The sequence below is a fragment of the Dryobates pubescens genome, chromosome 9 (genome assembly GCF_014839835.1).
Source record: "Dryobates pubescens isolate bDryPub1 chromosome 9, bDryPub1.pri, whole genome shotgun sequence".
NCBI lineage: Eukaryota > Metazoa > Chordata > Aves > Piciformes > Picidae > Dryobates > Dryobates pubescens.
In genome coordinates, this window is record NC_071620.1 from 398,270 (window position 1) to 426,218 (window position 27,949).

A 27,949-nucleotide genomic window follows, 5' to 3' on the forward strand; every position below is an offset into this window, starting at 1 on the left:
GCAAAGCCTTGCTGAGGACTTACTGAGGGCTTTGCTGTCCTGCCCTTGTTCTGGGGCATGCAGCTCCTCGCCTGCAGGACGGAGCCGCCGGGCAGCTGTTTGCTGAGCATCAGACACAGAGCGGCACGGAGGAAATGCTTTGTCTGGGATGGTTTTCCCTGGGGGGTCTGCCAGACAGACCACACCAACAGCTTAGGCTGTTCCTCCCTCTGCTCAGTCCCTGCTCTCTTCATGAGAACAGACCACAGACCCCCTCCCCGTGGTGACACGTCCCGGCTGGGGCTTTGGCCCCGCCAGCCAGGTCGCCTTTCCCGGGTCGGCTCCTTCTGGCTTGCTCACTGCCCGCACCGGAGCCTTGCCGAGCCCGCTCCGGGAGCTGAGCCCCGAGAGCAGAGCTCTGGTCTCCTTTGCTAACAGGCTGCAGAGCAGTGCCGCTGCTGAGGCTGGGCCGGTACAGAGCTGCCCTCCTCAGAGAGGTTGTTTTGAACGCTCAGGAGGTTCAAAAGTTCATCCCTTTCACGCCTCGAAGCTGCTATCTGTTCGTGGGTGCTCATGAAAGTGCCTCTGCTGTCAGCCACAGAGACTGGCTTGGGTGGAAAGGGACCTCAAAGATCACCCAGTTCCAGCCCCTGCCACCAGCAGGGACACCTCCCCCTGGACCACCTTGCTCCTGGCCCCAGCCAGCCTGGCCTCGAACACTGCCAGGCTTGGAGCCTGCACAGCTCCTCTGGGCAAGCTGTGGAGGTGTCAGTGAGGTGTGGAGAAGGGAGCTGCTGTTGCAGGGCAGCAGGAACGGGTCTGTAGGAGGTGACTGCCTGGGTCCTGGGGGGCTGCTGGCTTCCTGTGGTTAGATGCCGTGAGGGCAGAGCCTTTACCGGCTGAGCTCAGCTCTCAGCAGCTGCTGGGGGGTCTGAGCTGCTCAAGTGCTGGAGAATTCCCTGCTCATGGCCTCTGCTCCAGTCTGTTCCCTTTGGTGAGGCATATGGGATGGAGACTGTTGAGGACTTGTGTTCCAGCAGCTCTTTTCACAGCTGCAGTCTCCCTGGTCACATGGAACCAGCTTGTCTTTGTAAGCCAACACCAGAGAGCTCCTCTTGGAAGCAGCCACGGTGTAGCCATGAATTCTAATGACTGTTAGAGAGCTCCCTGGTGGGGGAGATCCTTCAGCAGCAGAACAGAGGAGCTGCTGGGTCACAGAGCCATGAGACACCGCAGCAGGGTGCCCAGGGAGGTTGTGGATGCCCCTCTCTGGAAGTGTTCAAGGCCAGGCAGGATGAGGCCTTGAGCAAGGTAGTCCAGTGGGAGGTGTCCCTGCCCATAGCAGGGGGCTGGAGCTGGATGGTCTTGGAGGTCCCTTCCAACCCAGACCATTCCACAGATCTCTGCTCAAAGGGCAGTGCTCAGTCTCCTGCCCCAGCCTCTTGTGCCTGGCTCCCTGGGGCTGCTGTGTGCCTCAGGACTCTGGCACCTTCTGCCTGAGCTGGGCCAACCACCATACACTGGGTGAGGAGTCAGGGAGCTAAGGTCAGCTGGAGGAGAGGGCCAGGGAGGGAGGGTTGAAGGGAGCAGAAGTGAGCTGTGATCTTCAGCAAGCAGCAGTCTCACAGCTGGGCATGACCCTGAGCTCTGGCAGTGGCTGGTGGGGATGGGAGTCCCTGCTCCTGGCCTTAGTCACTTAGGGACACTGTCTGCTCTCTCCTCAGCCACCCCTCTTTACCCAGGCTACAGGAGAGGATTCTCCACCAGCTTGCCTGGCCTGGTAATCCTGAGAATCATTTCATCCCAGCCTTCAGTCTGGCTTGGGAAGCCCCCAGCCCTCCCTCTCAGGCTGGTTCCCTCGTGTGGGTGAGGTGTCAGAAGCCCACAAGGGAGCCCAGCAGAGCCATGGCTGCTGCGGGGCTCTGCAGGTGGGCTTGGATCTCCTGCATGGTGAGGGGCTACCCAAGCAGCTTCCTTTGGGCTGCATGCAGCACGCCCTGTGCTGCTGGGAGCATGACTGAGGGCCCAGACCAGGAATGATTACTCAGTCCCACAAATAAAGCTCAGAGGAGCAACTCTTGGGCTGCACTCTGGGTTTGTTTGGAGGCACAAAGGAAAATCCTTCACCTTGTCCAGAGGCCAATAAACCTGGATTAGCAAACAAAGACACCCTCTGTGGGCTGCCTTTTGGGTGGAAGTGCTCTCCCAAAGCACCACTGGCACAGCTTCTGCCCTGCTCTGTGTTTGGCTGCCTGGCAGGGGCCTCCCAGACACCACCCTGAGCTTCAGAGCGCTGCAGTGGTGAGGGAGGGCAGCTCTGGGATGGGAGCTGGGAAGGCAGAGCCAGGAGGGGTGGCACAGAGGTCTCCAGTGGTGTTCCAAGATGTTCTTCACCATTTCCCCTCCTCTTGCATAAATGGTTTGGGCTGGAAGGGACCTTGCAGCTCATCCAGCTCCACCCCCTGCCAAGGGCAGGGACACCTCCCACTAGCTCACGTTGCTCAGGGCCTCATCCAGCCTAGCCTTGAACATCTGCATGGAGGGGGCAGCCACAGCCTCCCTGGGCAATCTGTGCCAGTGCCTCCCCACCCTCATGAGAAAGAATCTCCTCATGCCTCACCTCAATCCAGCCTCTTCCAGTTGGAAGCCACCCCTTGTCCTTGCCAGCAGTCTCTCTCCAGCTCTTCTGGAGCCCCTTCAGATCTTGGCAGGCTGCTCTAAGGTCTCCCTGGAGCCTTCTCCTCTCCAGGCTGACCAAGCCCAACTCTCCCAGCTTGTCCCCACAGCAGAGGGCTTCCAGCCCTGCCTGCTGTGGCTGCTTCTGGCTCTGCTCCAGCAGGTCCCTGTCTGTGCTCCAGAGCTGCTCCAGCACTGCAGGGGGCTCAGCAGTGCAGCAGAGGGGTAGAATCCCCTCCCTGCCCCTGCTGCCCACCCAACCTTGGACATGGCTGCCCCTGGGCTGGCAGGGCTCAGTGCAACCCCAGCACCCCAAGCCCTTCTCCTCAGCCCTGGATTGCAGCTGACAGGCTGTGAAGAGTGGGGTTTGTGACTCTGGAGGCCAGTGGTGAGGGCAGGATGGGCTCCAGAAGCTGCTGTGGGCTTGTGGTGGGTTGAAAATTCCCCCACCCTAACAGTGCTGGAGCAGCTGAGTGGAAGCACAGGGAGCTGCATGCACAAGCACAGCTCCAGTCTGCACTCTGGGATCCAAAGAATAGGTACAAGATCTGCAATAACCAACACTTGCAGGCCTCTACAGTTGGTAAACAGCACCAGAACCCCCCCTGGACAGAAAACAAGGGGCTAATCATAGCCTCCCTTCCCTGCCTCCCTGTACACGTGGGACAAGAGAAGGAGCAGAGAGCTGTGTGTTAATGCTCAGCCACAACAAAGCAGTGCAGCCAAGGTCAGCCAAGCCAGCAGAAGCCAGGGCCAGTGTCTGCCAGGGCAGAGGAGCTGAGAGGAGAGAAAATGAGTACAGATCTAACTCACGTGGCAGGCACTGCCCAAGGGACTGTTGACTGGTTTCCTTTTCACACCCAGTGGTCACTTGCTCACATTCCACTGCTTCCTGTTCAGGATCTGTGGAAAATTGCAAGGTACAGCCTCAAACTGCCCCAGGGGTGAAGCTGGGCAGGCCCAGGGTGGGGGCTGGCAGGTGCCTGCCTGTGGCAGGGTCTCCAGTAGCCATCCCCAAGCCTCTTCAGCTGTGTGGTGGGTTGAAAATCACCCCCCCCCCCCAACATTAGATTCCCAGCCCAGCCCAGCCCAGCTGGAAGCAAATGAAGCTGCATTTGCAACCAGAGCTACCACAGCCATGGGGATGTGCTGCCCAGGGAGGTGGTGGAGTCCCCATCCCTGGAGGTGTTCAAGAGGGGATTGGATGTGGCACTTGGAGCCAGGGTCTAGTCATGAGGTCTGTGGTGACAGCTTGGACCTGATGGTCCTCGAGGTCTCTTCCAGCCTTGGTGATTCTGTGAACTGCAATATGAAAAGCAGTGAGCATTGCTTAGGACTGACAGGATAGAGCAGAGTAGCATGGAATGAACCAGGTTGGAAGAGACCTTTGAGCTCATCCAGTCCAACCTCTCCCCCAGCACCAGCTGAGCAACTCAACCGTGGCACCAAGGGCCTCAGCCAGGCTCTTCCTAAACACCTCCAGGGCTGGGGACTCCACCACCTCCCTGGGCAGCACATCCCCAGGGCCAATCTCTATGGCTGGGAAGAACCTCCAGAGCCTGAACCTCCCCTGGCACAGCTTGAGACTGTGTCCTCTTGTTCTGGTGCTGGGTGTCTGGGAGCAGAGAAATACACAGTATTTACAGGTATTTACAATTATAAACAGTAGAAGCACCACCCCCCTGGCCAGGGGGGCTAACAGCTTTCCCATCCCTGCTCCCCTCCTTGCCGCCCTGGACACACAGGGCCGAGAGAGAGCACAGGGAGCTGTTTGTTAGTGCTTAGCCAAAGCCCAGAGCAGAGCCAAGGTCATCCGAGCCAGCCAGAAGCGAGTTAGCCTCTCCCACAGTAAGGAAGCCACCAAGAGAGTTCTGGGCCCCTCAGTTTAAGAAGGACATCGAGACACTTGAAGGTATCCAGAGAAGGGCAGCAAGGCTGGGGAGAGGCCTTGAGCACAGCCCTGTGAGGAGAGGCTGAGGGAGCTGGGGTTGCTTAGCCTGCAGAAGAGGAGGCTCAGGGGAGACCTCATTGCTCTCTACAACTCCCTGAAAGGTGGTTGTAGCCAGGTGGGGGTTGGTCTCTTCTCCCAGGCAACCAGCAGCACAACCAGAGGACACAGTCTCAGGCTGTGCCAGGGGAGGTTTAGACTCGAAGTGAGGAGAAAGTTCTTCACTGAGAGTCGTTCGACATTGGGATGTGCTGCCCAGGGAGGTGGTGGAGTCCCCAGCCCTGGAGCTGTTCAGGGGGGGATTGGACGTGGCACTTGGTGCCATGGTCTAGTCCTGAGGTCTGTGGTGACAGCTTGGACTCGATGATCCTTGGGGTCTCTTCCAGCCTTAGTGATACTGTGAGACTGTGCGAGAGTAGCCCCCACGGCCAGCCTGTGCTTGCGCCGTGGCCCCGGGACCGCTCAGCGCTGATCGCCGTTTTCCTTCCTTGCCCCCGGCGGTGATTTGTTTACCTCCTGCCCTGGCTCAGGCCCGGGGGCAGTTTGCTAGGCGCGGCCTGGAAGTGCCGGGGGCTGGGGGCTGACTCTGGCTTTGCTCTGTCCCCCAGACTCAGACTATGAACTACGTGGGGCAGCTGGCGGGCCAGGTGCTGGTGACGGTGAAGGAGCTGTACAAGGGCATCAACCAGGCCACGCTGTCGGGATGCATCGACGTGGTGGTGGTGCGGCAGCAGGACGGCTCCTTCCAGTGCTCCCCGTTCCACGTCCGCTTCGGCAAGCTGGGCGTGCTGCGCTCCCGGGAGAAGGTGGTGAGTGGGGAGGGGGCTGCTGCCCCCTGCTCAGCCCTGCTCGGCGCACAGCCGCGGGCCCGCCCCGCGCCGGGCTCCCCGGGGCCAGGGACAGGGAGCTGCCGGGGAGGGGACCGCCAAGGGGCTGCAAAGCTGCTGAGGGGCCTGGGGCTGAGAGCCTGCAGAGCAGCAGCCCCAGAGCAGCTCTGGGAGCAGCAAAGGCTGAGAGCCCTGGGGCTGAGAGCCTGCAGGAGAGCAGCCCCAGAGCAGCTCTGGGAGCAGCAAAGGCTGAGAGCCCTGGGGCTGAGAGCCTGCAGAGCAGCAGCCCCAGAGCAGCTCTGGGAGCAGCAAAGGCTGAGAGCCCTGGGGCTGAGAGCCTGCAGGACAGCAGCCCCAGAGCAGCTCTGGGAGCAGCAGAGGCTGAGAGCCCTGGGGCTGAGAGCCTGCAGAGCAGCAGCCCCAGAGCAGCTCTGGCAGCAGCAAAGGCTGAGAGCCCTGGGGCTGAGAGCCTGCAGGACAGCAGCCCCAGAGCAGCTCTGGGAGCAGCAAAGGCTGAGAGCCCTGGGGCTGAGAGCCTGCAGGACAGCAGCCCCAGAGCAGCTCTGGGAGCAGCAAAGGCTGAGAGCCCTGGGGCTGAGAGCCTGCAGGACAGCAGCCCCAGAGCAGCTCTGGGAGCAGCAGAGGTTGAGAGCCCTGGGGCTGAGAGCCTGCAGGAGAGCAGCCCCAGAGCAGCTCTGGCAGCAGCAGAGGCTGAGAGCCCTGGGGCTGAGAGCCTGCAGGACAGCAGCCCCAGAGCAGCTCTGGGAGCAGCAGAGTCTGAGAGCCCTGGGGCTGAGAGCCTGCAGAGCAGCAGCCCCAGAGCAGCTCTGGGAGCAGCAAAGGCTGAGAGCCCTGGGGCTGAGAGCCTGCAGGAGAGCAGCCCCAGAGCAGCTCTGGGAGCAGCAAAGGCTGAGAGCCCTGGGGCTGAGAGCCTGCAGGAGAGCAGCCCCAGAGCAGCTCTGGGAGCAGCAAAGGCTGAGAGCCCTGGGGCTGAGAGCCTGCAGGACAGCAGCCCCAGAGCAGCTCTGGGAGCAGCAAAGGCTGAGAGCCCTGGGGCTGAGAGCCTGCAGGACAGCAGCCCCAGAGCAGCTCTAGGAGCAGCAAAGGCTGAGAGCCCTGGGGCTGAGAGCCTGCAGGACAGCAGCCCCAGAGCAGCTCTGGCAGCAGCAAAGGCTGAGAGCCCTGGGGCTGAGAGCCTGCAGGAGAGCAGCCCCAGAGCAGCTCTGGGAGCAGCAAAGGCTGAGAGCCCTGGGGCTGAGAGCCTGCAGAGGAGCAGCCCCAGAGCAGCTCTGGCAGCAGCAGAGGCTGAGAGCCCTGGGGCTGGGAGCCTGTAGAGGAGCAGCCCCAGAGCAGCTCTGGGAGCAGCAAAGGCTGAGAGCCCTGGGGCTGAGAGCCTGCAGGAGAGCAGCCCCAGAGCAGCTCTGGGAGCAGCAGAGTCTGAGAGCCCTGGGGCTGAGAGCCTGCAGGACAGCAGCCCCAGAGCAGCTCTGGCAGCAGCAGAGGCTGAGAGCCCTGGGGCTGAGAGCCTGCAGGACAGCAGCCCCAGAGCAGCTCTGGGAGCAGCAAAGGCTGAGAGCCCTGGGGCTGAGAGCCTGCAGGACAGCAGCCCCAGAGCAGCTCTGGAGCAGCAGAGTCTGAGAGCCCTGGGGCTGAGAGCCTGCAGGACAGCAGCCCCAGAGCAGCTCTGGGAGCAGCAAAGGCTGAGAGCCCTGGGGCTGAGAGCCTGCAGGAGAGCAGCCCCAGAGCAGCTCTGGGAGCAGCAAAGGCTGAGAGCCCTGGGGCTGAGAGCCTGCAGGACAGCAGCCCCAGAGCAGCTCTGGCAGCAGCAAAGGCTGAGAGCCCTGGGGCTGAGAGCCTGCAGGAGAGCAGCCCCAGAGCAGCTCTGGGAGCAGCAGAGGCTGAGAGCCCTGGGGCTGAGAGCCTGCAGGACAGCAGCCCCAGAGCAGCTCTGGGAGCAGCAAAGGCTGAGAGCCCTGGGGCTGAGAGCCTGCAGGACAGCAGCCCCAGAGCAGCTCTGGGAGCAGCAGAGGCTGAGAGCCCTGGGGCTGAGAGCCTGCAGGAGAGCAGCCCCAGAGCAGCTCTGGAGCAGCAGAGTCTGAGAGCCCTGGGGCTGAGAGCCTGCAGGAGAGCAGCCCCAGAGCAGCTCTGGGAGCAGCAAAGGCTGAGAGCCCTGGGGCTGAGAGCCTGCAGGACAGCAGCCCCAGAGCAGCTCTGGGAGCAGCAAAGGCTGAGAGCCCTGGGGCTGAGAGCCTGCAGGACAGCAGCCCCAGAGCAGCTCTGGGAGCAGCAAAGGCTGAGAGCCCTGGGGCTGAGAGCCTGCAGAGGAGCAGCCCCAGAGCAGCTCTGGCAGCAGCAGAGGCTGAGAGCCCTGGGGCTGAGAGCCTGCAGGACAGCAGCCCCAGAGCAGCTCTGGCAGCAGCAAAGGCTGAGAGCCCTGGGGCTGAGAGCCTGCAGGAGAGCAGCCCCAGAGCAGCTCTGGGAGCAGCAAAGGCTGAGAGCCCTGGGGCTGAGAGCCTGCAGGAGAGCAGCCCCAGAGCAGCTCTGGGAGCAGCAGAGGCTGAGAGCCCTGGGGCTGAGAGCCTGCAGGACAGCAGCCCCAGAGGTGAGGATCTTACCGATGCTGATCGATACCTAAAGGGTGGGGGTCAGGAGGGTGGCACCAGTCTGTCTTCAGTGGTGCCCAGTGACAGGACAAGGGGCAACTGGCACAGATTGGAGCATCAGAAGTTCACAGACTCATGGAATGTGCTGGGCTGGAAGGGGCCTTCAGGATCATTGAGTTCCACACCCCTGCCATGGGCAGGGATGCCTCCCACCAGCCCAGGCTGCTCAAGGCCTCATCCAGCCTGGCCTTGAATGCTTCCAAGGAGGGAGCATCCACAGCCTCCCTGGGCAGCCTCTCCCAGTGTCTCCCCACCCACAGAGTTAAGAATGTAGAAGTTCCATCAGAACAGGGGGAGGAAGTTCACCATTCCAATGGTGGTGGAGCCCTGGAGCAGGCTGCCAGGAGAGGTGGTGGAGTCCCCATCTCTGGAGAGATTCCAGACCCACCTGGACATGTTCCTGGGTGACCTCCTCTGGGTGACCCTGCCCTGGCAGGGGCTTGGACTCAAAGTTCTCCAGAGGCCCCTTTCAACCCTCACTGTTCTGTAAACTTCTCTGGGAGCTTCAGGACTGCAAGTAAAGGCAGTGGGAGAGACAAGCCTTGAGGCTGTGGGGCTGTGCAGGGAGAAGGCAGCCACGGGGGCTTCAGCACCCACAGACTGCCCTGCCTGTTCACTTGCAGCTCTCATGTGCTGGGGAAGGAAAGCTTCAGGCCACCTAACGATCCCTGGTGCTGCAGCAGCTATGCTGGGGGTGTCTGGAGGACAATCTGAGCATGTCTTAAGGGTTGGTGACCTCTCAGAAGTGTTTCTCCTGTCAGCCCTCCTCAGGGCATCCCTGCCCAGCCAGGCTGAGGCTGGTGCAACCTGAGCAGCTTGTCCTGCTGGTCCCTTGCCATGGGCTTGGGTGGCTGTGCCAAGGCAAGGAGGTGAATTTGGTGTCAGTTTAACTGAAATAGGGACTTCTTGTGTGGGGACTTGACACTGCTGCCAGCAGGGAGGGCTGGGGGGGGCTGCCAAGGCAGGGGTGATTTAAAGAGGCCAGAAAAGCTGCAGACTTCCCTGAGAGGTGGAGGGGCACTGCAGGCAGCTCCCCCCATCCCTGTCTGGGTTGTGAGAGGAGAATGAGGTGCAGCCAAGGGAGCAGCTGCTGGGCTGCTGCTTTGTTACTGGTTCATACTGGGAGTGCCTGCCCTGTCAGACTGGCAGCAGTGTGCACTGCCTTGCTTTTGCTCTGCTTTCCTGCTTCCTGCCCTTTCCTGCTGACAAAAAGCTGCTCTGCCTTCGTGCTGGAGCAGATGGGGCCAGAGCTGTCCATCAGGGTGCCAGAGCTGGGCCTTTGGCGATGTCCAAGTGAGTCACAAACAGCCACCGCAGGAGTGAGCTGAAACCTGAGCTGGGAGGATGTCTTAGATTGCAGGTTAGAGAGGCTGACCCACATTGGAGAGGATTCCAGCCTCTGGCTGCCTCTGGAAAGCTCCTGAAGGGCAGAAGCACCTCCTCGTGGGGCTGGGAGTGCAGCTGCCAGCTCCTCCTGCTGCCACAGGGCTTACCCCAGCAGCTGGCTGCTCTCAGGCATTTCCCTCTGCTGTGTGAAGAGGCCACCAGCAGTGTGCAGGCTCAGGGGGTGTGGGGACACCAGCCAGGCCTCTGGAGCTGTGCCTCAAGTCCCCAGAAGCCAGCCTGAGGTCTGGGTGCTGAAAACAGGGATGTTTGTCTGTCCACATCAGCACAGAGAAGAGACTGAGCAGAAAACCAGGGCAGTGGGGAGCCCTGCACAGGAGCTGAGCAGATGCAGCCTGCCCACGCCGGGTTGCTTTCAGCTCTGCCTGGCAGCTGTAGGGCTCCTGGAAGGTTAACAGCATTGATCCCATGAGGGTCCCAGAGTCCCAGGGAAGGAGGAGGAGCCTCTGGGCATCCAGGGGGACAAAGCTCTCCGAGGGGAGCTTGCTTTCTCCTGCAAGCAATTAGAGCAGGGTGGTGAGGCGCCCAGGGGGAGGCTGCCCCATCCCTGGAGGTGCTCAGAGCCAGGCTGGGTGAGGCCTGGAGCCAGCTGGGCAGGCGGAGGTCTGTGACCCCGAAGGCGCCTCCCGAGCCCACCCAAGCCCTCTGCCCCTCAGCCTGATCTCCTTCCACAGATCGACATCGAAATCAATGGGGATGCTGTTGACCTCCACATGAAGCTGGGGGACAATGGAGAAGCTTTCTTTGTGCAGGAGACTGAGGAGGAGAATGTAAGTGGCTGCCTGGTGGCCTCCAGCAGTGAGCTGGGGGGAGCCCGGGGGAAGGCCTCCAGAGCGATCTCCTTCCCCCAGGCTCCCTCCAGAGAATTTGGTGTGCTGAAGGGCAGGCTTGGCTGGGGCAAAACACAGCCCAAGGTGGGAAGGTTGGCCCTGTTGTGTCTTTTCTCTCCATGCCTAGGAGAAAGTTCCAGCTTACTTAGCGACCTCTCCAATCCCCACCGAGGACCAGTTCTTCAAGGACACCAGCAGTCACCTGAAGGCAGGGGACAGCGAGAGGCCAGCTGCACCCTCAGAGCTGTCACACCCTGTGGAGACAGAGGCTGCCTTCACCCCAGGCTCTGTCAAAAAGAAAAAGAGGAGAAGGAAGAAATACAAAGCAGACAGCAGGAAGGAAGATCAGGTCTCTTCTCCTGGCACAGAGGAGATCTTTGAGATGGAGATCAGCTCAGATGATGAGAAAAGTGTCCAGCCCCTCAGGTAAGCTGGCAGCTGCTGGCTGGCTGCTTCCACTCCTGCCTCTGAACCTCCAGGGGGGCCTTGTGTAGGCCCTGGGCAGGAGAGGACTCCAAGGGGACCTTAGAGCTGCCTTCCAGTACCTGAAGGGATCCTGCAGAAGGCTGCAGAGGGACTGCTCCTGAGGACGAGACGAGGGGGAATGGTTTGGAGCTGAGGCAGAGCAGGGTTAGACTGGAGCTGAGGAGGAGGTTCTTCAGTCCCAGGGTGGTGAGACACTGGCACAGGCTGCCCAGGGATGTAGTTGAGGCCTCATCCCTGGACATACCCAAGGTGAGGCTGGACAGGGCTCTGGGCAGCCTGATCCAGTGGAGGTTGTCCCTGCTGACTGCAGGGGGCTTGGACTGGATGAGCTTGGGAGGTCCCTTCCAACCAACCCATTCTGTCACCCTGATCATCTAGTCCAGCTGGATGAGTCATGCAGGCTGCTGACTTTGTCTCTCTCCTGTGTCCCCACAGAGGCTCCTCAAATTCATCTCCAAAGGCTGAAGAGCAGAAGGAGTCACTGATTTATCACTCAAAGGATCATTACCCCCTGTCTGATGGAGACTGGTCCCCTCTGGAGAAGTAAGGCTCTGTGCTGTCACCAAATGGATAGTGGTGAAGAGCTACTCACCAATTACTGCACTGGGGCTTGTTTCCCCCCAGCCTGCACAGCTATCTGCCATGCCTGCCTGCTGTGATAGCAGCTGCAGCATCTGATACCTAGGTGGAACTTCAGGGCCTTTCCTCTCACATCTTCTTGGGGTTTTCCCCCTCACATGAAGAAAGAACCCAGCCCCTTTCCTACTGAAGTTAGCTTTAAAGAGCCCCCCAGGGACCAAACCCCATTCCCAGAGATGCCACAGTCAGCTGCCTCTGGGTTCTGAGTGGCAGGGAGCACCTCTCCAGACAGATGTCAGGCACAGGCAGTGTCCTTCAGGGGAGACTTTCAAGCAGATAACCTCCTCAGTTCCTGCTGCCCATGGCACTGGGTTCCTCTTGCAGTTTGCTTCTGTACTGCCCAGGGCTCCCCTTGGGATCCCAGCAGTCTCTGGTGACATAAGAACAGGTCCTGTCCCTGGGCAGTAGCACCTGAGGCGAATTTGCTGCTTCTCCTCAGCACTGGGCATGGGGAAGGACATCTCCATAGCCCAGAGAACGCTGAGGAGCAGCTTGAGCCACCTCAGCTCTTTGGTGTCTACCTTTACTGCTTGCAGTTTGGCTGAGGACTCTGCCTCACTCCGCTCTGCCTCACTGCTGTGGGCCCCTCACTGCAAGGACACTGAGGAGCCAGAGCAGGGCCAGAGAAGGGCAACAGAGCTGGGGAAGGGTCTGGAGAGCAGGGCTGGGGAGGAGCAGCTGAGGGAGCTGGGGGTGTTCAGCCTGGAGAAGAGGAGGCTGAGGGAGACCTCATTGCTCTCCCTGAGGCTGGAGCCAGGTGGGGGGTGGGCTCTTCTCCCAAGGAGCAAGTGTCAAGGCAGGAGGAAATTGCCTCAGGGTGTCCCAGGGGAGGTTCAGGTTGGCCATGAGGAACAATTTCTGCCCCCAAAGGGTTGTCCAGGCCTGGCCCAGGCTGCCCAGGGCAGTGGTGGAGTCCCCATGCCTGGAGGGGTTTCAGAGCCCTGGAGGTGTGCTAAGGGCCATGGGTTGGTGCCCTGGCAGTGCTGGGTTCATGGCTGGAGTGGGTGACCCAAGGTCTCTTGCAGCCCAGCCAGCTGTGTGGTTCCCAGCAGAGCCAGTGCCAGTGTCACTGGTGCTGCTGGGCAGTGACAGCCATGTGGCCTGGCAGCTGCTCAGGGCCCAGATGCCCGCTGTGCCGTGGGGGCACCGCAGGGGTGCCCAGCTCCAGCAGCACTTGGTGAAGCAGGGGCCCACTGCTAGGGGTGTCTCTAGGGCTGTGGCCCCAGCAGAGCCTGAGGGCACCACCCTGTGCTTGCTACCTGCTGGTTGCTCATGGGAAGGGTGGCACAGGAAATGCCAAGGCTCTTCAGCCTTGGGGCTGGAGCCACATCCTCAGTTGGGCTTCACGAGCTGGAGGCCTCAGCTGCTCCCCAGAGCTTTGGGGCTCCTGGCTGGGGAGCAGGCACTGCATTTGGCCTGAGGTGGTGTGGTTGGTGTCACCAGGCTAGCTGTGCCACAGGCTGCTGGCCATGCTCAGGGGGCAGGAGCAGAGGTAGCACGGAGTGGCAGGCTGGCTGTGGAGCTGGGCTCCATCCCTCTCCTGGTCTGCAGCCTGGGGGCATGGTGCTCTAACGGCCTGCTGCATCAGCAGGCTCCTTGGGGCTGCTTCTCACAGAGAAACTGCAACTGCAGCTCTGCTGGGGCAGCTTCAGGCTGTTTCCTCTTGTCCTGTCACTTTGGAGAGGAGACCAACCCCCACCTGGCTCTGGCCTCCTCTCAGGGAGCTGCAGAGAGCGAGGAGGCCTCCCCTCAGCTACCTCCTCCTCTCCAGGCTGGGCACCCCCAGCTGCCTCAGCCTGGCCTCACAGCAGAGCTGCTCCAGCCCTTGGCTTGTCTCTGTGGCAGCCCTCTGGACTCACTCCCCCAGCTCTGTGTCCTTCTGGTGCTGGGGACAGCATTTCCCCAGCCCATGCTCTCCCTGCCCCAGGAGCTGGTGGTGCTTTGTGCAGCTCTGAGTTGAGGTTTGCAGGACTCTGCTGTGACAGGAGGACATCCCCTGGGGTTGGTGCTGAGCCTCAGCTGGTTTGCTGAGCAGGAGGGGGCTGGGGGCTGCAGGGCAGGGGAGTCTCTTTAGGGGGATCACTGGGTAAGTCCTCTAATGTGATCTGGGGGTTAGCCTAATTCCTGCCTGTCTGCCAGCCCTGCTGGGCCCTGTGCCACCTCGCTGAAGAATCGAGGCTCTGTCAAGCTGGAGGAAGCTCTCCCTGTGCTGGCTGCACAGCAGATGCATTTTAAACTCTGCAGCCTTGCTTTCCCATTCTTCTCTTGTCCCCTGCCTTGGCTCAGCCCTTTCTCAGAGACTGCCTGCCCCAAAAGCGACTCAGAGTTGGAGGTGAACCCTGCTGAGAGCCTGCTCCGCTCGGAGTCCCACATGGAGTGGACCTGGGGAGGCTTCCCAGAGTCAACCAAGGTAAATCTGTGTGCTGTCCCTGCCTGAGCCCGGCTCAGGCACCCCCTGGAGAGCAATGGGAAGCTGCTGCAGGTCAGTGCAGCAGGAAGGCAGCACCTCCTGGTGGCCTCAGGGGAGGGCAGGCTGCTGGCCTCAGTCGGGTACTGCAGGCAGGAGGCAGCTGGAGCCTGGCTTTGCCAGGCAGGGGCTGAAGAAGGCAGTTTTAGAGAGGACTTTCTTTATCTTGGGCTGTTCTGGTTCATTGAGAAAGAAACTCTTGGCAGTGAGGGTGGTGAGACTGGCACAGGCTGCCCAGGGAGGCTGTGCATGCCCCCTCCCTGGAGATGCTCAAGGCCAGGATGGACAAGGCCTTGAACAACCTGGGCTGGTGGGAGGTTGAAGATCTAGTTCCAGCTCTCCTGCCAGTGCACTTGGGGCCAAGACTTGTACCAGAACAAGCTGGATGCTGAGACCAGTAGAAACTGGAACCCAGAAGGTTCCACCTCAACAGGAGGAGAAAGTGGTCTGGGGGGAGGCTGCTGGAGGCCTGGAGCAGGCTGCCCAGAGAGGTTGTGGAGTCTGCTGGGGTGGAGAGCTTCCAACCCCCCCTGGGCACTGTGCTGCTGGGCAAGCTGCTGGGGGGCCCTGCTGGAGCAGGGCTTGGGCTGGGGCAGCTCCAGGGGTCCCTTCCAGCTTCTAGCCCCCTCTGGGTGTGTCTCCTCTGTGACCTGCTCTGGGTGCCCCTGCTTGAGCAGGGGGTTGGCCTGGATGATCTCCAGAGGTGCCTGCCCACCCCACCCTGCTGTGACTCTGGAGGCTTGACCAGGGTTTTGCTTTTCAGATAAGCAAGAAAGAGAAGCTGGAGCACCCCCAAACAGCCACCATCACTCCCTCTGAGAAGACTCACTTCAGGGTGATCCTCAGCTCTGATGAAGTGGAAGATGATGATGATGTGAAGGAATCTGTCTGCACAGTGCTGAAACCTGAACCAAGATCCCATCCTCTGCTCCAGCAGCTGGAGGTGAAGGATTCCCTTGCTTCCATCACAGAGCCCCAGGTTCCACTGCCCCTGGATACAGAGCAGTATTCCAGGCTCCTGGGGGAGCCTTTGCCTGAGGCCAAGCCAATAGCAAAGGCTGACTCTCCTTCCAAAAAGAAAGGTAAGCCCTGCAGCTCCAGGGGCATCTGCCAGCTCTGAGGCCCCAGGGCAGGCCTGTGAGCAGCCCTCTGCAGCCTGCAGTGTTTGAAGTCTGCTCTGGCTAAAGCTGCAAGCAAAGTGCCGAGTGCTGCAGGCCGGCCTGGGCCCTCCCCAGCCGGGAGAGCAGCTTCAGCTCGGTGCTCTGGTTGGGATCCGCAGGGATGCACAAGCGCAGCCACCACCAAGGGCCTGATGGTATCTACCTGGAGGACTTGAAGGCCTTGGAGCCTGAGGTTGCAGCCCTCTACTTCCCCAAAAGGTAATTCTGGGGTCTGGCTCTGGAGCAGTCACATCCTGGGGGCTGCTGCAGGGCTCATGATAAAGAGTTGGTCTGAAGCCTCCTAGGCTTTGGTGGGGCCTCCATCCCTGTGGAAGCCTGGTGCTGATCAGGCAAGAACCACCTTGAGTGGGAGGTCATGCCTTGGTGGAGCCTCTGTCTTCTGCAGAGGAGGGCAGGTTTAAACTGCACCCTCTGGGCACCAGTCCTCTGCTGTGGAGTCAGAGTGGGCTGGGTGGGAAGGGACCTCCCGAGGTCATCTGCAGGGCCACGTGCAGCTGGAGCGGGTCGCTCAGAGCCCCAGCCAGCCTCGGCTGCGGGCAGGAGGAGTGCAGCTGAGCGTGGGGAGAGCTGGAGGGGGCTGGGAGGGTTGCTTGGGGCTGGGTTGCGTTTGGTGGGGTTGGAACTGCTCCGTTGAGAAATAAAGCAGCGGTGGCCGATGGGCTTCAGAGCAGGGCACAGCAGGGGCCGTGGAGGAGTGACACAGCAGGCTCTGTGACCCCTCCTGGGCAATGTGCCCTCCCCTCTGTGCCCCCCCTTGCCCTTCCCCTCTGTGCCCCCTGCCCCGTGCCGCTCCCGCCGCAGCGAGCCGGAGCCGGAGCCGGAGCCGGGCTGGCAGTCCCCGCAGTCGGTCGGCAGCGCGGCCGCGGACAGCGGCACCGAGTGCCTGTCGGACTCGGCCATGGACCTGCCCGACGTCACCCTGTCCCTCTGCGGCGGCTTCAGCGAGCAGGGGCAGATCTCCCACGGTAGGTGGCGCTGCCCTGCCCTGCCCTGCCGCGCTGGGGGCTGCCCTGCCCTGCCCTGCCCTGCCCTGCCCTGCCCTGCCCTGCCCTGCCGCGCTGGGGGCTGCCCTGCCCTGCCCTGCCCTGCCCTGCCCTGCCCTGCCGCGCTGGGGGCTGCCCTGCCCTGCCCTGCCCTGCCCTGCCCTGCCGCGCTGGGGGCTGCCCTGCCCTGCCCTGCCCTGCCCTGCCCTGCCCTGCCCTGCCCTGCCCTGCCGCGCTGGGGCTGCCCTGCCCTGCCCTGCCCTGCCCTGCCCTGCCCTGCCGCGCTGGGGGCTGCCCTGCCCTGCCCTGCCCTGCCCTGCCCTGCCCTGCCCTGCCCTGCCCTGCCCTGCCCTGCATCAAGCCCTCGGGGCTGCCCTGCCCTGCCCTGCCCTGCCCTGCCCCACTGGGGGCTGCCCTGCCCTGCCCTGCCCTGCATCAAGCCCTCGGGGCTGCCCTGCCCTGCCCTGCCCTGCCCCACTGGGGGCTGCCCTGCCCTGCCCTGCCCTGCCCTGCCCCACTGGGAGCTGCCCTGCATCAAGCCCTGGGGGCTGCCCCGCTCCCTCCTAAGCCGGCAGGCAGCGGAGCCTGCCCTGCAGCACGCAGCTCTGGGTGCCCCCTGGGCAGCTTGATGTCCCTGGGTAGCTGCAGCCCTGGGGGCTGCTCTGCTGCTTGCCTGCCCTGCCAGGTCTCCTCCCTGCTGTGACTCCTTCCCCTGCCCCACAGCTCTCTGCTGGCTCAGTGTTTCAGCCATTACAAAGCTTCGCCCCCTGTGCCACGCAGCTCTCTGCTGTGCCCTTCCTGGCCTCCGTGGGTGCTGGCCTTGAGGTCTGCTCCTGCTGCTCCATCTCTGAATGCTCTTGAATACTGGAATGGAGATTTGTGAGGGACCTCCCAGGAGCCCCTCTTGCTCATGAGCACAGAATCAGACTGAGCTGGGTTGGAAGGAACCTTCCAGATCATCCAGTCCCAACCCCCTGCCATGGCCAGGGACATCTCCTACCAGAGTCCTTGCTCCAGGCCACATCCAGATTGGCTTTGAGCAGTCATAGGCTTGGAGCCTCCACAATCTTTCTGGGCAGCCTGTCTCGGTGCCTCAGCCCCTGGAGAAGAATTTCCTCCTCCTGCCTCACCTCAATCCAGCTTCTCCCAGTTGGAAGCTATGGCTCCTCATCCTGTCACTCCCTGCTCTTGTCACAAGCCCCTCCCCAGCTCTCCTGTAGCCCCCTTCAAACACTTGAAGGCCACCAGAAGGTCTCCCTGGAGCCTTCTCTTTTCCAGGCTGAAGACATCCTGGGAGGCTGCTAGGTCAGCAAAGGCTCTGAGCTGTCTGTTTTCCTAGATGGAAGCTAATCAGGACAGCTTGGGCAACCAACTTGAGGCCTTGAGCAGCTGAGTCTAGCTGAGAGGTGTCCCTGCCTGTGGTGGGGAGGTTGGGGTGGATGAGCTCTGAGCTCCCTTCCACCCTGAGCCAGCCTGGGATTCTTGGGACTTTCTCTCTCCATGTTTAGTTCCAATCTGCTTCTGTTGCAGAGAAGTTCCTGGAGCACATCATCACTTACCAGGAGTTTGCTGAGAACCCTGGGCTCATAGACAACCCCAACCTGGTGATAAAGATTTACAACAGGTAAGGGCTCTCTCTCCTACAGTGAGCCACTTAGAAGGACCTCATTCAGCATCTGCCCTTGAAGGAGAGCAGTGTGGGCCTGAGGGATCTGCTTCTCAGAGGCAGTGAGTTTTGGGCTGAAGGTTTGTGTCCAGGTGAAGTTTTCACTCAGCTGAGGTGAGGTTTGCTCAGGAGGTACAAGGGATGCTGAGGTGTTGATACTACAAGCACACCAAGTGTATTGCTGTCTGCCACGGGGTGCAGCGGTGCCAGGAGTGCACAGTGCCTCTGCTGAGGGGCACCCTGAGCCCAGCCCTGCTCACACAGCACCCTGGCATCCCTGGCTGGCACCTAGCAGGTGCTGCCCTCAGGAGAAGGCAGCTTGCAGCCTGGCAGCTGCTGGCCCCAGGCAGGCTGTGTGCTGTGTAACCTGTCCTGTTTCACACCAGGTACTACAACTGGGCCCTGGCTGGTCCCATGATCCTCAGCCTGCAGGTCTTCCAGAAGAGTCTGCCCAAGGTAAGCAGGGCTGGAAGCACACAGCTCTAGGGCTTCAGAGAGGGCTGGAGCTGGAAAGGACCTTCAGGCTCATCCAGTTCCCACTCCCTGCCAAAGGCAAGGACACCTCCCACTGGACTTCTTGCTGCAGCCCTCATGCAGCTTGGCCTTGAACACCTCCTCCACAGCTCCTCCAAGCAACCTGTCCCAGTGCCTCACCACCCCCTGGGGAAGAGTTTCCTCCTCTTGTCTCATCTCAATCCAGCTTCTGCCAGCCCAAAGGCATCACTCCTCATCCTGTCACTCCATGCCTTTGCCACAAGTCCCTCCCCAGCTCTCCTTAGTCCCCTTCCAACACTAAAAGGCCACCAGAATGTCCCCCTGAAGCTGCCTCTTCTCCAGGCTGCACAGCCCCAGCCCTCAGCCCTCAGCCTGGCCTTGCAGCAGAGGGCTGCCAGCCATCCCAGCACTGCTGTGGCTTTGTGCTGTGCTGAGGGCTCCAGAGCTGACCCCAGCCCTGCAGGGGGGTCTGAGCAGAGCAGAGGGGGCAGGGTTCTGCTGCAGTAACCCCTGCTGGTTCTCCTCATGCCAATTAAAACCACCCCTCATTTTTCAGGCCACTGTTGAGTCCTGGGTCAAAGAGAAGATGCCAAAGAAGTCTGGAGGGTGGTGGTTCTGGCGCAAGAGAGAGAGCATGACCAAGCAGGTACCTCAGGCTCCTGCTCTGGGGGCTTCCTTCCCTTAGCTCTGCAATGATGGAAAGCCTGTAATTTGTCAGGAGCACCTCAGTGCTGCTCTGACATCCCTGAGTCCCTGGCTGGCAGCTGGGAGCTGCTCTGACATCCCTGAGTCCCTGGCTGGCAGCTGGGAGCTGCTCTGACATCCCTGTGTCCCTGGAGCTGCTGAGGGCTGCAGCTGCTTCTGTGCACTTGGGCCTAGCTACCAGATCTGGTTTTAAGTTGCTTCAGTCAGTCCTCCTGTGTTCAATTCCTTCTCAGTCATCAGCAGCTGTCAGAGCTCCTCTTCAGCATGTTTTGGGCATGGCTCCCCAGAGCAGCGAGCAGATGCTGTGCTGGTGTGCTCAGCCAGCCCATTTTAGACTAAATTCAGCTTTTAAACCTTAGAAGTGAGTTTTCTAGGCCCAGAGGCTGCCAGCTCCTTTCCAGGTCCATTTCTGGTGTTAACCTCACAGCTCTCAGCCTGGGGCAGACAGGACCTGCTCCAGTCAAGCTTGGGGGGTTTTGATGATGATCAGTGACATCCTGTCCAGCATGAGTGGGTCTGAGATGGGAAGGAGTTTCCTGATGGCTGAAGGGTGATCTGTGGGTCCAGCTGGGTCAGCTGAAAAGGCTTTAAAATCCCTGCTTTGTGTTGTGCTGCTTCAGATCCCAGAGGCCAAAGAGGGGAAAAGTGAGACCCAGAGAGCAAACGAGCTGCCAGCAGCTGTCAAAGAGCAAGTCACCAGCAGGTCTGTCCTGTTGTGAAGAGAGCAACCCTCTGCCTTTCACTGCCTCAGCTCTGCCACTGCCTCAGCCCTGCCACTGCCTCAGCCCTGCCACTGCCTCAGCCCTGCCACTGCCTCAGCCCTGCCACTGCCTCAGCCCTGCAGCAGCAGCACAGTCAGATCCCAGCCCAGGCACCAATCTGCACAATACAGACTTGTGGATCAGTGTCTGTTTCTCTCCCCCCCTCCCTTCCTATTGCTTTTCTGCTGGAGGAGGAGTTGGGATCTGCTGTGGGGAGCTTCCTCTGAGCTACTGAAGGGGACCCAGGATGTGTTCAGGAAACAAATTCAGCAAAGCAAGGCAGCAGGTGTGGGGGCTGCAGACACCCTGCAGTGATGCCCTACAGCCTCTTCCTCTTACCCCTGAAACCCTGGCACAGCTGACAGGGAATTGCTTGGGCTGGGAGAGACCTTTAGGATCATTGAGATTCCATGGGGCTGGAAGGGAGCCTCCAAGGGCATCTTGTCCAAGCCTCCAATGACCCTCTGAGTGCCATCACCCAGCCCTTTCCTTCCCCACTGCACATCCACACCCCCAGCTCAGAGAGAAGCCTTGGTGGGGACTGTGCCCAGGGCTTTGCAGAAGTCCAGAGAGATGACATCTGCTGGTCCACTGGTGGAGTTCTGCCACGGTGGAATGCCACTGGGTTGGGCAGGCAGGACTTGTCCTTGGTCCCTGGCAGCCCAGCAGGCAGCTGTGTGCTGGCTGCATCCACAGCAGGGAGAGCAGCAGCACAGGGAGGGGATTCTGCCCCTCTGTTCTGCTCAGACCCCACCTGCAGCACTGCCTCCAGCTCTGGGGCCCCAGCACAAGAAGGACCTGGGGCTGCTGGAGAGGCTCCAGAGGAGATGCTCAAAGGGATCATAGAATGACAGAACCAGTCAGGGTTGGAAGGGACCACAAGGATCATCCTGTTCCAGCCCCCCTGCCATGGGCAGGGACACCCCACACTAGATCAGGCTGCCCAGAGCCTCATCCAGCCTGGCCTTAAACACCTCCAGGGACAGGGCCCCAACCACCTCCCTGGACAACCCATTCCAGGGCTTCACCACTCTCATGGGGAAGAACTTCCTCCTCCCCTCCAGCCTGAATCTCCCCACCTCCAGCTTCATTCCAGTCCCCCTAGTCCTATCACTGCCTGAGATCCTGAGCAGTCCCTCCCCAGCCTTCTTGTAGCCTCCTTCAGATACTGGAAGGCCACAATGAGGTCACCTCAGAGCCTTCTCTTCTCCAGACTGAACAGCCCCAACTCCTTCAGTCTGTGCTCACAGCAGAGCAGCTCCAGCCCTCTGCTCATCCTCCTGGCCCTTCTCTGGACACCTTCCAGCACCTCCAGATCCCTCTTGTCCTAGGGGCTCCAGCACTGGAGGCAGTACTCCAGGTGGGGTCTCCCCAGAGCTGAGCAGAGGGGCAGAATCCCCTCCCTGGCCCTGCTGGCCACACTTCTCTTGCTGCAGCCCAGGCTCTGCTTGGCTCTCTGGGCTGCAAGTGCACACTGAGAGCTCCTGGTGAGCTTCTCCTCCCTCAGCACCCCCAAGGCTCTCTCCTCAGGGCTGCTTTCCAGCCAGTCCCTGCCCAGCCTGGATTTGTGCCTGGGGTTGCCTCCACCCAGCTGCAGGACCCTGCCCTTGGTCTTGTTGAACCTCCTGAGGTTGGCTTGTGCCCACCTCTCCAGCCTGTCCAGGTCCCTCTGGATGGATCCCTTCCCTCCAGCTGTCTGCTGCACCACACAGCTTGGTGTCATCAGCAAACCAGGAACATCCTGGGTTGCTGGTGCCTTGCTGTGTTGTCCCTCCAGCAGATCTCAGGGTGGTTGAAATCCCCCATGAGGACCAGGGCTTATGACCTGGAATCTGCTTCTGTTTGCCTGTGGAGGGCCTCATCTGCTTGGCTCCACTGGTCAGCTGGCCTGTAGGAGACCCCCACAGTAGTATCTCCTTCCCCTGTCTTGCCTTTGATTGTAACCCTTACACTCCCAACCAGCTCATCATCCCTCCCCAGGTGCAGCTCCACTGATTCCAGCTGGTTACTGACACAGAGGGCAACAGCTCCTCCTCTCCTTCCCTGCCTGTCCTTCCCAAAGAGCTTATACCCCTCTATCCCTACATCCCAGCCATGGGAATCATCCCACCAAGTGTCAGTGACAGCCACTGTGTCTGGCATCCCAGCAGCACAGTGCCCTCAGCTCATCCTGTCTGCTGCCCAGGCTGTGTGCATTGGCACAGAGGCACTTCAGCTGGGCTGGGCCTGTCCTCTGGTGCCAGTTCCCCCTGGTTTGCACAGTGCCCTGGTGCATCATTCCTGGCTTGCCTCAGGGCAGCAAGCTGAGGGCCCTCCCCAGCTCTCCATCCCTCTGCCTCTGCTGAGCTGCCCCTCTGTCACAGGCCAGCAGGAGACTATGAACCCCTTCCCCCTTCAAATCTAGTTTAAAGCCCTATCAATGAGCCCTGCCAACTCCTGCCCCAGGATCCTTTTTCCCCTCTGGGAAAGTGCATCCCATAAGTTGTTTGCAGCTCTGGTGCCTTATAAACCAAGCCATGATTGTAGAACCCAAGGCCTGTCCATGGCACCAGCCCCAGAGCCATGAATTGACCTCTTGGCTGGGACCTCTGGGATGGGGCCAGGCTGGGAGAGCTGGGGCTGTTCAGCCTGCAGAAGAGAAGGCTGCAGGGAGACCTCAAAGCAGCTTGCAGTCCCTGCAGGGGCTCTGGGAGAGCTGGGGAGGGACTTTGGACAAGGGCTGGGAGTGCCAGGATGAGGAACAGTGGCTTGGAGCTGGGAGAGGGCAGGTTGGGACTGGAGATGAGGGAGAAACTGTTGAGAGAGGGTGGGGAGAGCCTGGCACAGGCTGCCCAGGGAGGCTGTGGCTGCCCCCTCCCTGGGGGCATTCAGGGCCAGGCTGGGTGAGGCCTGGAGCAGCCTGGGCTGGTGGGAGGGGTCCCTGCCCATGGCAGGGGGTTGCAGTAGATGAGCTCTGAGGTCCCTTCCCACCTGAGCCAGGCTGTGAAGTGACTCTTGGGAGCTGCAGATGTGAGGCCCTTACATGTTTGCCCTGGTTGCTGTCATGCTAGGCCTCCAGAGGATGACTCTTCCAGTGATGAAGCCTCCCAGGAGGTGAAGGAGTCTCTGAAGCTCGATTCTGCCCCAGCAGAACACTCCCCCCATGGGAATGCTCCATCCTACAAGAAGTCCCTTAGGCTGTCTTCAGACCAAATAGTGAGTGGCCCTCCTGCTTGATGGGGTGCTGAGGGGTTCTCTCTCCCTGAGAGATGGACCTTCTGGCTTTGAGTTGGTTCTGCTGCTGTCTGCAGCTGAGGTCACCTCCAGGGTGGTGCTGCAGACACCACACAGTGCTGCTGCCTGCTGGGGCACAGTGGGAGCTGATGGGGCTGCAGGATGGCTGCTCCAGCTCCATGGGGAAAGGCCTTGGAGTGCTGGTGGACAGCAGTGAGCCCTTGTGGTCAATGGGGCCAAGGGCATCCTGGGCTGCATCCAGGCAAGTGTGGCCAGCAGCTCTGGGGAGGTTCTGCTGCCCCTCTGCTCTGCCCTGCCCAGCACACCCCTGCAAGGCTGTGTCCAGTTTGGGGCTCCCCAGTTCAGTACAGACAGAGAGCTGCTGGGGAGAGTCCAACAGAGGCTGTGAGGATGAGGAGGGGACTGGGACAGCTCTGCTGTGAAGGAAGGCTGAGAGCCCAGGGGCTGTTTGGTGTGGAGAGGAGAAGGCTGAGAGGGCATCTGAGCAGTGTCTGTCAATAGCTGGGGGGTGGTGTCAGGATGAAGGTGCCAGGCTCTGCTGAGTGGTGCCAAGGGGCAGAGCCTGGAAGCCAGGAGGTGGCAGCTGAGCAGGAGGAGAAAGTGGTTTGGGGGGAGGCTGCTGGAGGCCTGGAGCAGGCTGCCCAGAGAGGTTGTGGAGTCTGCTGGGGTGGAGAGCTTCCAACCCCCCCTGGGCACTGTGCTGCTGGGCAAGCTGCTGTGGCTGCCTTGCTGAGGTCCCTTCCCATCCCACCCTGCTGGGATGCAGTGCTGGGCTCATGAAGAGTAGATGAGGAGTGGTTGGTCAGCTGAGGTGTGGTGCTGAGAGCAGCTTCTCTCTTGTCCCAAGGCGAAGCTGAAGCTCCGAGACGGCCCCAACGACGTCGTCTTCAGCATCACCACCCAGTACCAGGGCACCTGCCGCTGCGCTGGGACCATCTACCTCTGGAACTGGGATGACAAGGTCATCATCTCAGACATTGATGGCACAATCACCAAGTGAGCACCACGCTGCTTTCCTGCCTTTTGGGGCTTCCACTGGTCCAGCCCTGCAGGTGTTGAAGGGCAGCTGGGCTGGGGCCCGGAGCAGCCTGGGCTGGTGCAAGGGGTCCCTGCCCCTGCACGCTCCGGAACGGTTTGGGCTGCGGCTCGGTGATCTTCAGGGTGCAGAGTAGTACAAAATGCTCCCAGCAGTCATGGAAAGCCCCAGGAGGGTAAGGTGTCCTGGATTTGCAGCAGACCAGAGAAGGTCTCTGAGGAGAGCAGGGTGAAGGTGACAGTGTCCCCTGCTGCTTGGCCTGCCTGGCTCTGTTCGTGCCCTCTCCAGAGGAGCTGCTGCTCCTTGACACTTTGAGGGCCTCCTGCAGAGGTGTTTCTGTGACCTCCCATCCTCCATCACATGCCCAGTGGTTGTTGTCCCTCCAGAGGTCACTTCCTCAGCTCCAGCTGTCTCTGTTTTCAGGTCTGATGCTCTGGGACACATCCTTCCTCAGCTGGGCAAGGACTGGACTCACCAGGGCATCGCCAAGCTCTACCATTCCATCCACGAGTGAGTGTGAGGCTGGTGCAGCAGGGAGGGGGCTCGGGGGTGAGGAGCTGCTGGGCAGGGGCCCATGGCAGAGGAGGTTTGGGATTGCTGGGCAGAGGGAAGCCTTCTGAGTCTCCTGTGTGCACAGAGCTGTGCAGTGCCCCCCCAGAGCCTGCAGTGGGGGGTGGGGCTTGGGGACCCTTCACTCTGCTGCCAGCAGCTTGGAGAGGCCTCAGTTCTCTGGGGGGGAAAAGGCCTCTAAGAGGAGTCCAGCACCAGCCATGCCCCAGAGTGCCAGGGCCACAGCTTTCTGGGACACCTCCAGAGGTGGGGGCTCCACCCCCTGGGGCAGCCTGTGCCAGTGCCTGGCCAAGGAGCAGGTCAGGAGGCCTGGCCCCCAGCAGTCTGTGCTGGAGCCCCTGGGCAGGACCCGTGCCCCGGCTGGGTCAGGCCGAGGCGGCCCCGGCGGAGCCCCTGCCCACGCCCCCTGCCCTGCCCCGCCCCTGGGGCGGGCTGTGGGTGTGGGAGGGGGCTGTGGGTGTGGCAGGGGCGTGGGCAGCGCCAGGCCCCGCTGTGCCCCCGGCTGCTGTCCCCCCAGGAACGGGTACAAGTTCCTGTACTGCTCGGCGCGCGCCATCGGCATGGCTGACATGACCAGAGGCTACCTGCACTGGGTCAATGACAGAGGCACCATCCTGCCCAGGGGCCCCCTCATGCTGTCCCCCAGCAGCCTCTTCTCTGCCCTGCACAGGTAAGCAGCCCCTGCCAGCCTTGCACTGGGAGCAGCCCTTGCAGCCCCTGCCAGCTGCCCTGCTGGGCTGTGGGGTCCCCCTCTGCTGGGTCCCCAGCTCTCTGTGCTGGCTCAGCCTCGTGCTGGTGGCCTGGCCCTTGGCTGCCTGCTGCTGGGCCCTGCTGCTGGCCTTCCCCAGACTGCAGGGCACTGCTGCTACCAAGAGAGAGGGAGAAGGCAGGCTGGGCAGAAGGGATCGCTACGAAGGTCCTTGGGAGTGCTCCTGAGGTGGTTCAGCTCAGCTGATCCTCTGGATCAGCCACAGGCTGCTTGGACTCGATGGGAAGAGCCAGCAGTGGAAAAGGGTTTGAGTGAGAGCAGCTGCTGATGGCTGAGGAGGACAGCAGTGTCCACTGAGGTCCCTGCAGGCCTTCTGCACTCCTTTGGCACAGGCAGGAGCTGGCACAAGCTGGTGTGCACTCCACAGTCACAGGGTGGGATGTGTTGGAAGGCCTCTCCCAGCTCATCCAGCTCCTGCCCCCTGCCATAGCTAAGGGCACCTCCCGCTGGACTCCTTGCTCCAGGCCTCATCCAGCCTGGCACTGAACACCCCCAGGCTTGGAGCCTCCACAGCTCCTCCAGGCAACCTGTCCCAGTGCTTCACCACCCCCTGGAGAAGAATTTCCTCCTCCTGTCTCATGTCAGTCCAGCTTCTGCCAGCCTGAAGCCATCACCCCTCATCCTATCACTCCATGCCTCTGCCACAAGCCCCCCCCCAGCTCTCCTGGAGCCCCCTTCCAACACTGAAAGGCCACCAGAAGGTCTCCCTGGAGCCTTTTTTTCTCCAGGCTGAACAGCCCCAGCTCTCTCAGCCTGGCCTCACAGCAGAGAGCTCCCAGTCCTCCCAGTGCTGCTGTGCCTCCTCTGGCCCTGCTCCAACAGGTCCCTGTCTTTGGAGGCTCCAGAGCTGGCCCCAGCTGGCTCAGGTGGTCACCTACAGTCAAAGCAGCTCAGGAAGTGAGCTGTGGCTGCGCAGCTGGGGGTCCTCACCAGCTTGGCCCCACGGATGGTGGAGGGCTGGGAGTGCTGGGTGGTCTTGGAGCCCTGTGAGCAGCGCCTGTGGAGCTACAGCAGCAGGCAGGGAGGGGACTGGGAGCGCCAGGCAAGGCGGGGACAGGGTCTCCGGGTACCCAGAGCTTGACTGCTGCCCTTTGCTTCCAGGGAAGTCATAGAGAAGAAGCCTGAGAAGTTCAAGGTCGAGTGCCTGAATGACATCAAGAACCTCTTTGCCCCCAGCAAGCAGCCTTTCTATGCTGCCTTTGGCAACAGGCCCAACGTGAGTGCCGGCCGGGGCCGCGGCGCTGCGGGAGGGCACGGCCGCAGCGCGGCTGGGGGCAGCTCCAGGCTGAGCTGCTGCCAGGGGAGGGTGGCAGAGGCATGCTGAGGCTGTGTGCTGCAGCAGGGTCTGTGCTTGCAGGATGTCTACGCCTACAGGCAGGTGGGGGTCCCAGACTGCAGGATCTTCACTGTGAACCCCAAGGGGGAGCTGATCCAGGAGCGCACCAAGGGCAACAAGTCCTCGTAAGAGCCACGGAGGGGCTGGGGGCTCAGGGGGAAAACCCTTCTGACCAGGGGGGTCCCAGCATGGGGGGGTGGGAAGGGACCTCTGGAGCTCCCCCAGGCCAAGCCCTGCTCCAGCAGGGCCCCCCCAGCAGCTTGCCCAGCAGCACAGTGCCCAGGGGGGGTTGGAAGCTCTCCACCCCAGCAGACTCCACAACCTCTCTGGGCAGCCTGCTCCAGGCCTCCAGCAGCCTCCCCCCAAACCACTTTCTCCTCCTGCTCAGCTGCCACCTCCTGGCTTCCAGGCTCTGCCCCTTGGCCTGGCCCTGGGCACCACTCAGCAGAGCCTGGCCCCAGCCTCTTGCCCCCCACAGCTCCTTCAGCTCTTGCTGAGCATTGCTCAGCTGCCCTCTGGGGCTGCTCTCCTGCAGGCTGCACAGCCCCAGGGCTCTCAGCCTTTGCTGCTGCCAGAGCTGCTCCAGGCCCCTCAGCAGCTCTGCAGCCTGCCCTGGGCTCTCCCCAGCAGCTCTCTGTCTCTCTGGGACTGGGGAGCGCAGAGCTGGCCCCAGCAGTGCAGCTGTGGCCTGACCAGGGCAGAATAGAGGGGGCAGGAGAGCCTCCCTTGCCCTGCTGGCCACTCTCTTCTTAATTCCCCCCAGGACACCTTTGGCCTCCTTGGTCACCAGGGCACTCTGCTGGCTCCTGGGGACCTTGTTGTGCCCCAGCACTCCCAGGTCCTTTTCCTTGGAGCAGCTTCCCAGCAGGTCCCCCTTCAGCTGTGCAGGGAGTTCCTCAACAGGGCCAGAAGCCTGCCCTTGTCGTAGCTGAGCTCCATGAGGTTGTCTTCTGTAGCACACAACACAGGAGCAGGACTTTGGATACTGGACTGAAGCTCCTCCAAGAGCAAAGTGAAGTGGCAGGAGGCAGCTCAGTGCTGCAGCAGAGCAGGAGCAGCCTGCTGAGTGCTGGTGTCTCCTGCAGGTACCACAGGTTGAGTGAGCTGGTGGAGCACCTCTTCCCCCTGCTCAGCAAGGAGCAGAGCTCTGCCTTCCCCTGCCCCGAGTTCAGCTCCTTCTGCTACTGGAGAAAGCCTCTCCCTGCCCTCAACTTGGATGACCTGGCCTGAGGCTGCTGCTCAGCCACAGCTGCTGGAGCTCCAGCGTGCAGAAGGTGGTCAGCACCGCAGCTGC

General features: G+C 61.3%; 1 protein-coding gene across 3 annotated transcripts in view; it reads left to right on the plus strand.

Annotated features, from left to right (window-relative positions):
• Nucleotides 1-27,949, plus strand: part of LPIN2 (lipin 2) — a 36,084-nt gene extending 8,135 nt beyond the window's left edge. The window contains exons 2-20 of one of the 3 annotated variants that reach the window (XM_054164176.1): nt 5,212-5,412; nt 10,172-10,267; nt 10,455-10,753; nt 11,249-11,356; nt 13,739-13,862; nt 14,683-15,001; nt 15,199-15,298; nt 15,902-16,065; nt 17,614-17,707; nt 18,136-18,205; nt 18,801-18,890; nt 19,570-19,652; nt 22,761-22,905; nt 23,792-23,940; nt 24,404-24,490; nt 25,068-25,220; nt 26,421-26,535; nt 26,677-26,780; nt 27,741-27,949. In XM_054164176.1, the coding sequence (XP_054020151.1) occupies nt 5,221-5,412; nt 10,172-10,267; nt 10,455-10,753; nt 11,249-11,356; nt 13,739-13,862; nt 14,683-15,001; nt 15,199-15,298; nt 15,902-16,065; nt 17,614-17,707; nt 18,136-18,205; nt 18,801-18,890; nt 19,570-19,652; nt 22,761-22,905; nt 23,792-23,940; nt 24,404-24,490; nt 25,068-25,220; nt 26,421-26,535; nt 26,677-26,780; nt 27,741-27,885 (2,637 nt within the window). In that variant the 5' untranslated portion in view covers nt 5,212-5,220 and the 3' untranslated portion in view covers nt 27,886-27,949. The remainder of the gene's footprint in view (nt 1-5,211; nt 5,413-10,171; nt 10,268-10,454; nt 10,754-11,248; nt 11,357-13,738; nt 13,863-14,682; nt 15,002-15,198; nt 15,299-15,901; nt 16,066-17,613; nt 17,708-18,135; nt 18,206-18,800; nt 18,891-19,569; nt 19,653-22,760; nt 22,906-23,791; nt 23,941-24,403; nt 24,491-25,067; nt 25,221-26,420; nt 26,536-26,676; nt 26,781-27,740) is intronic. The other 2 variants (XM_054164177.1, XM_054164178.1) reach the window with 2 other exon arrangements.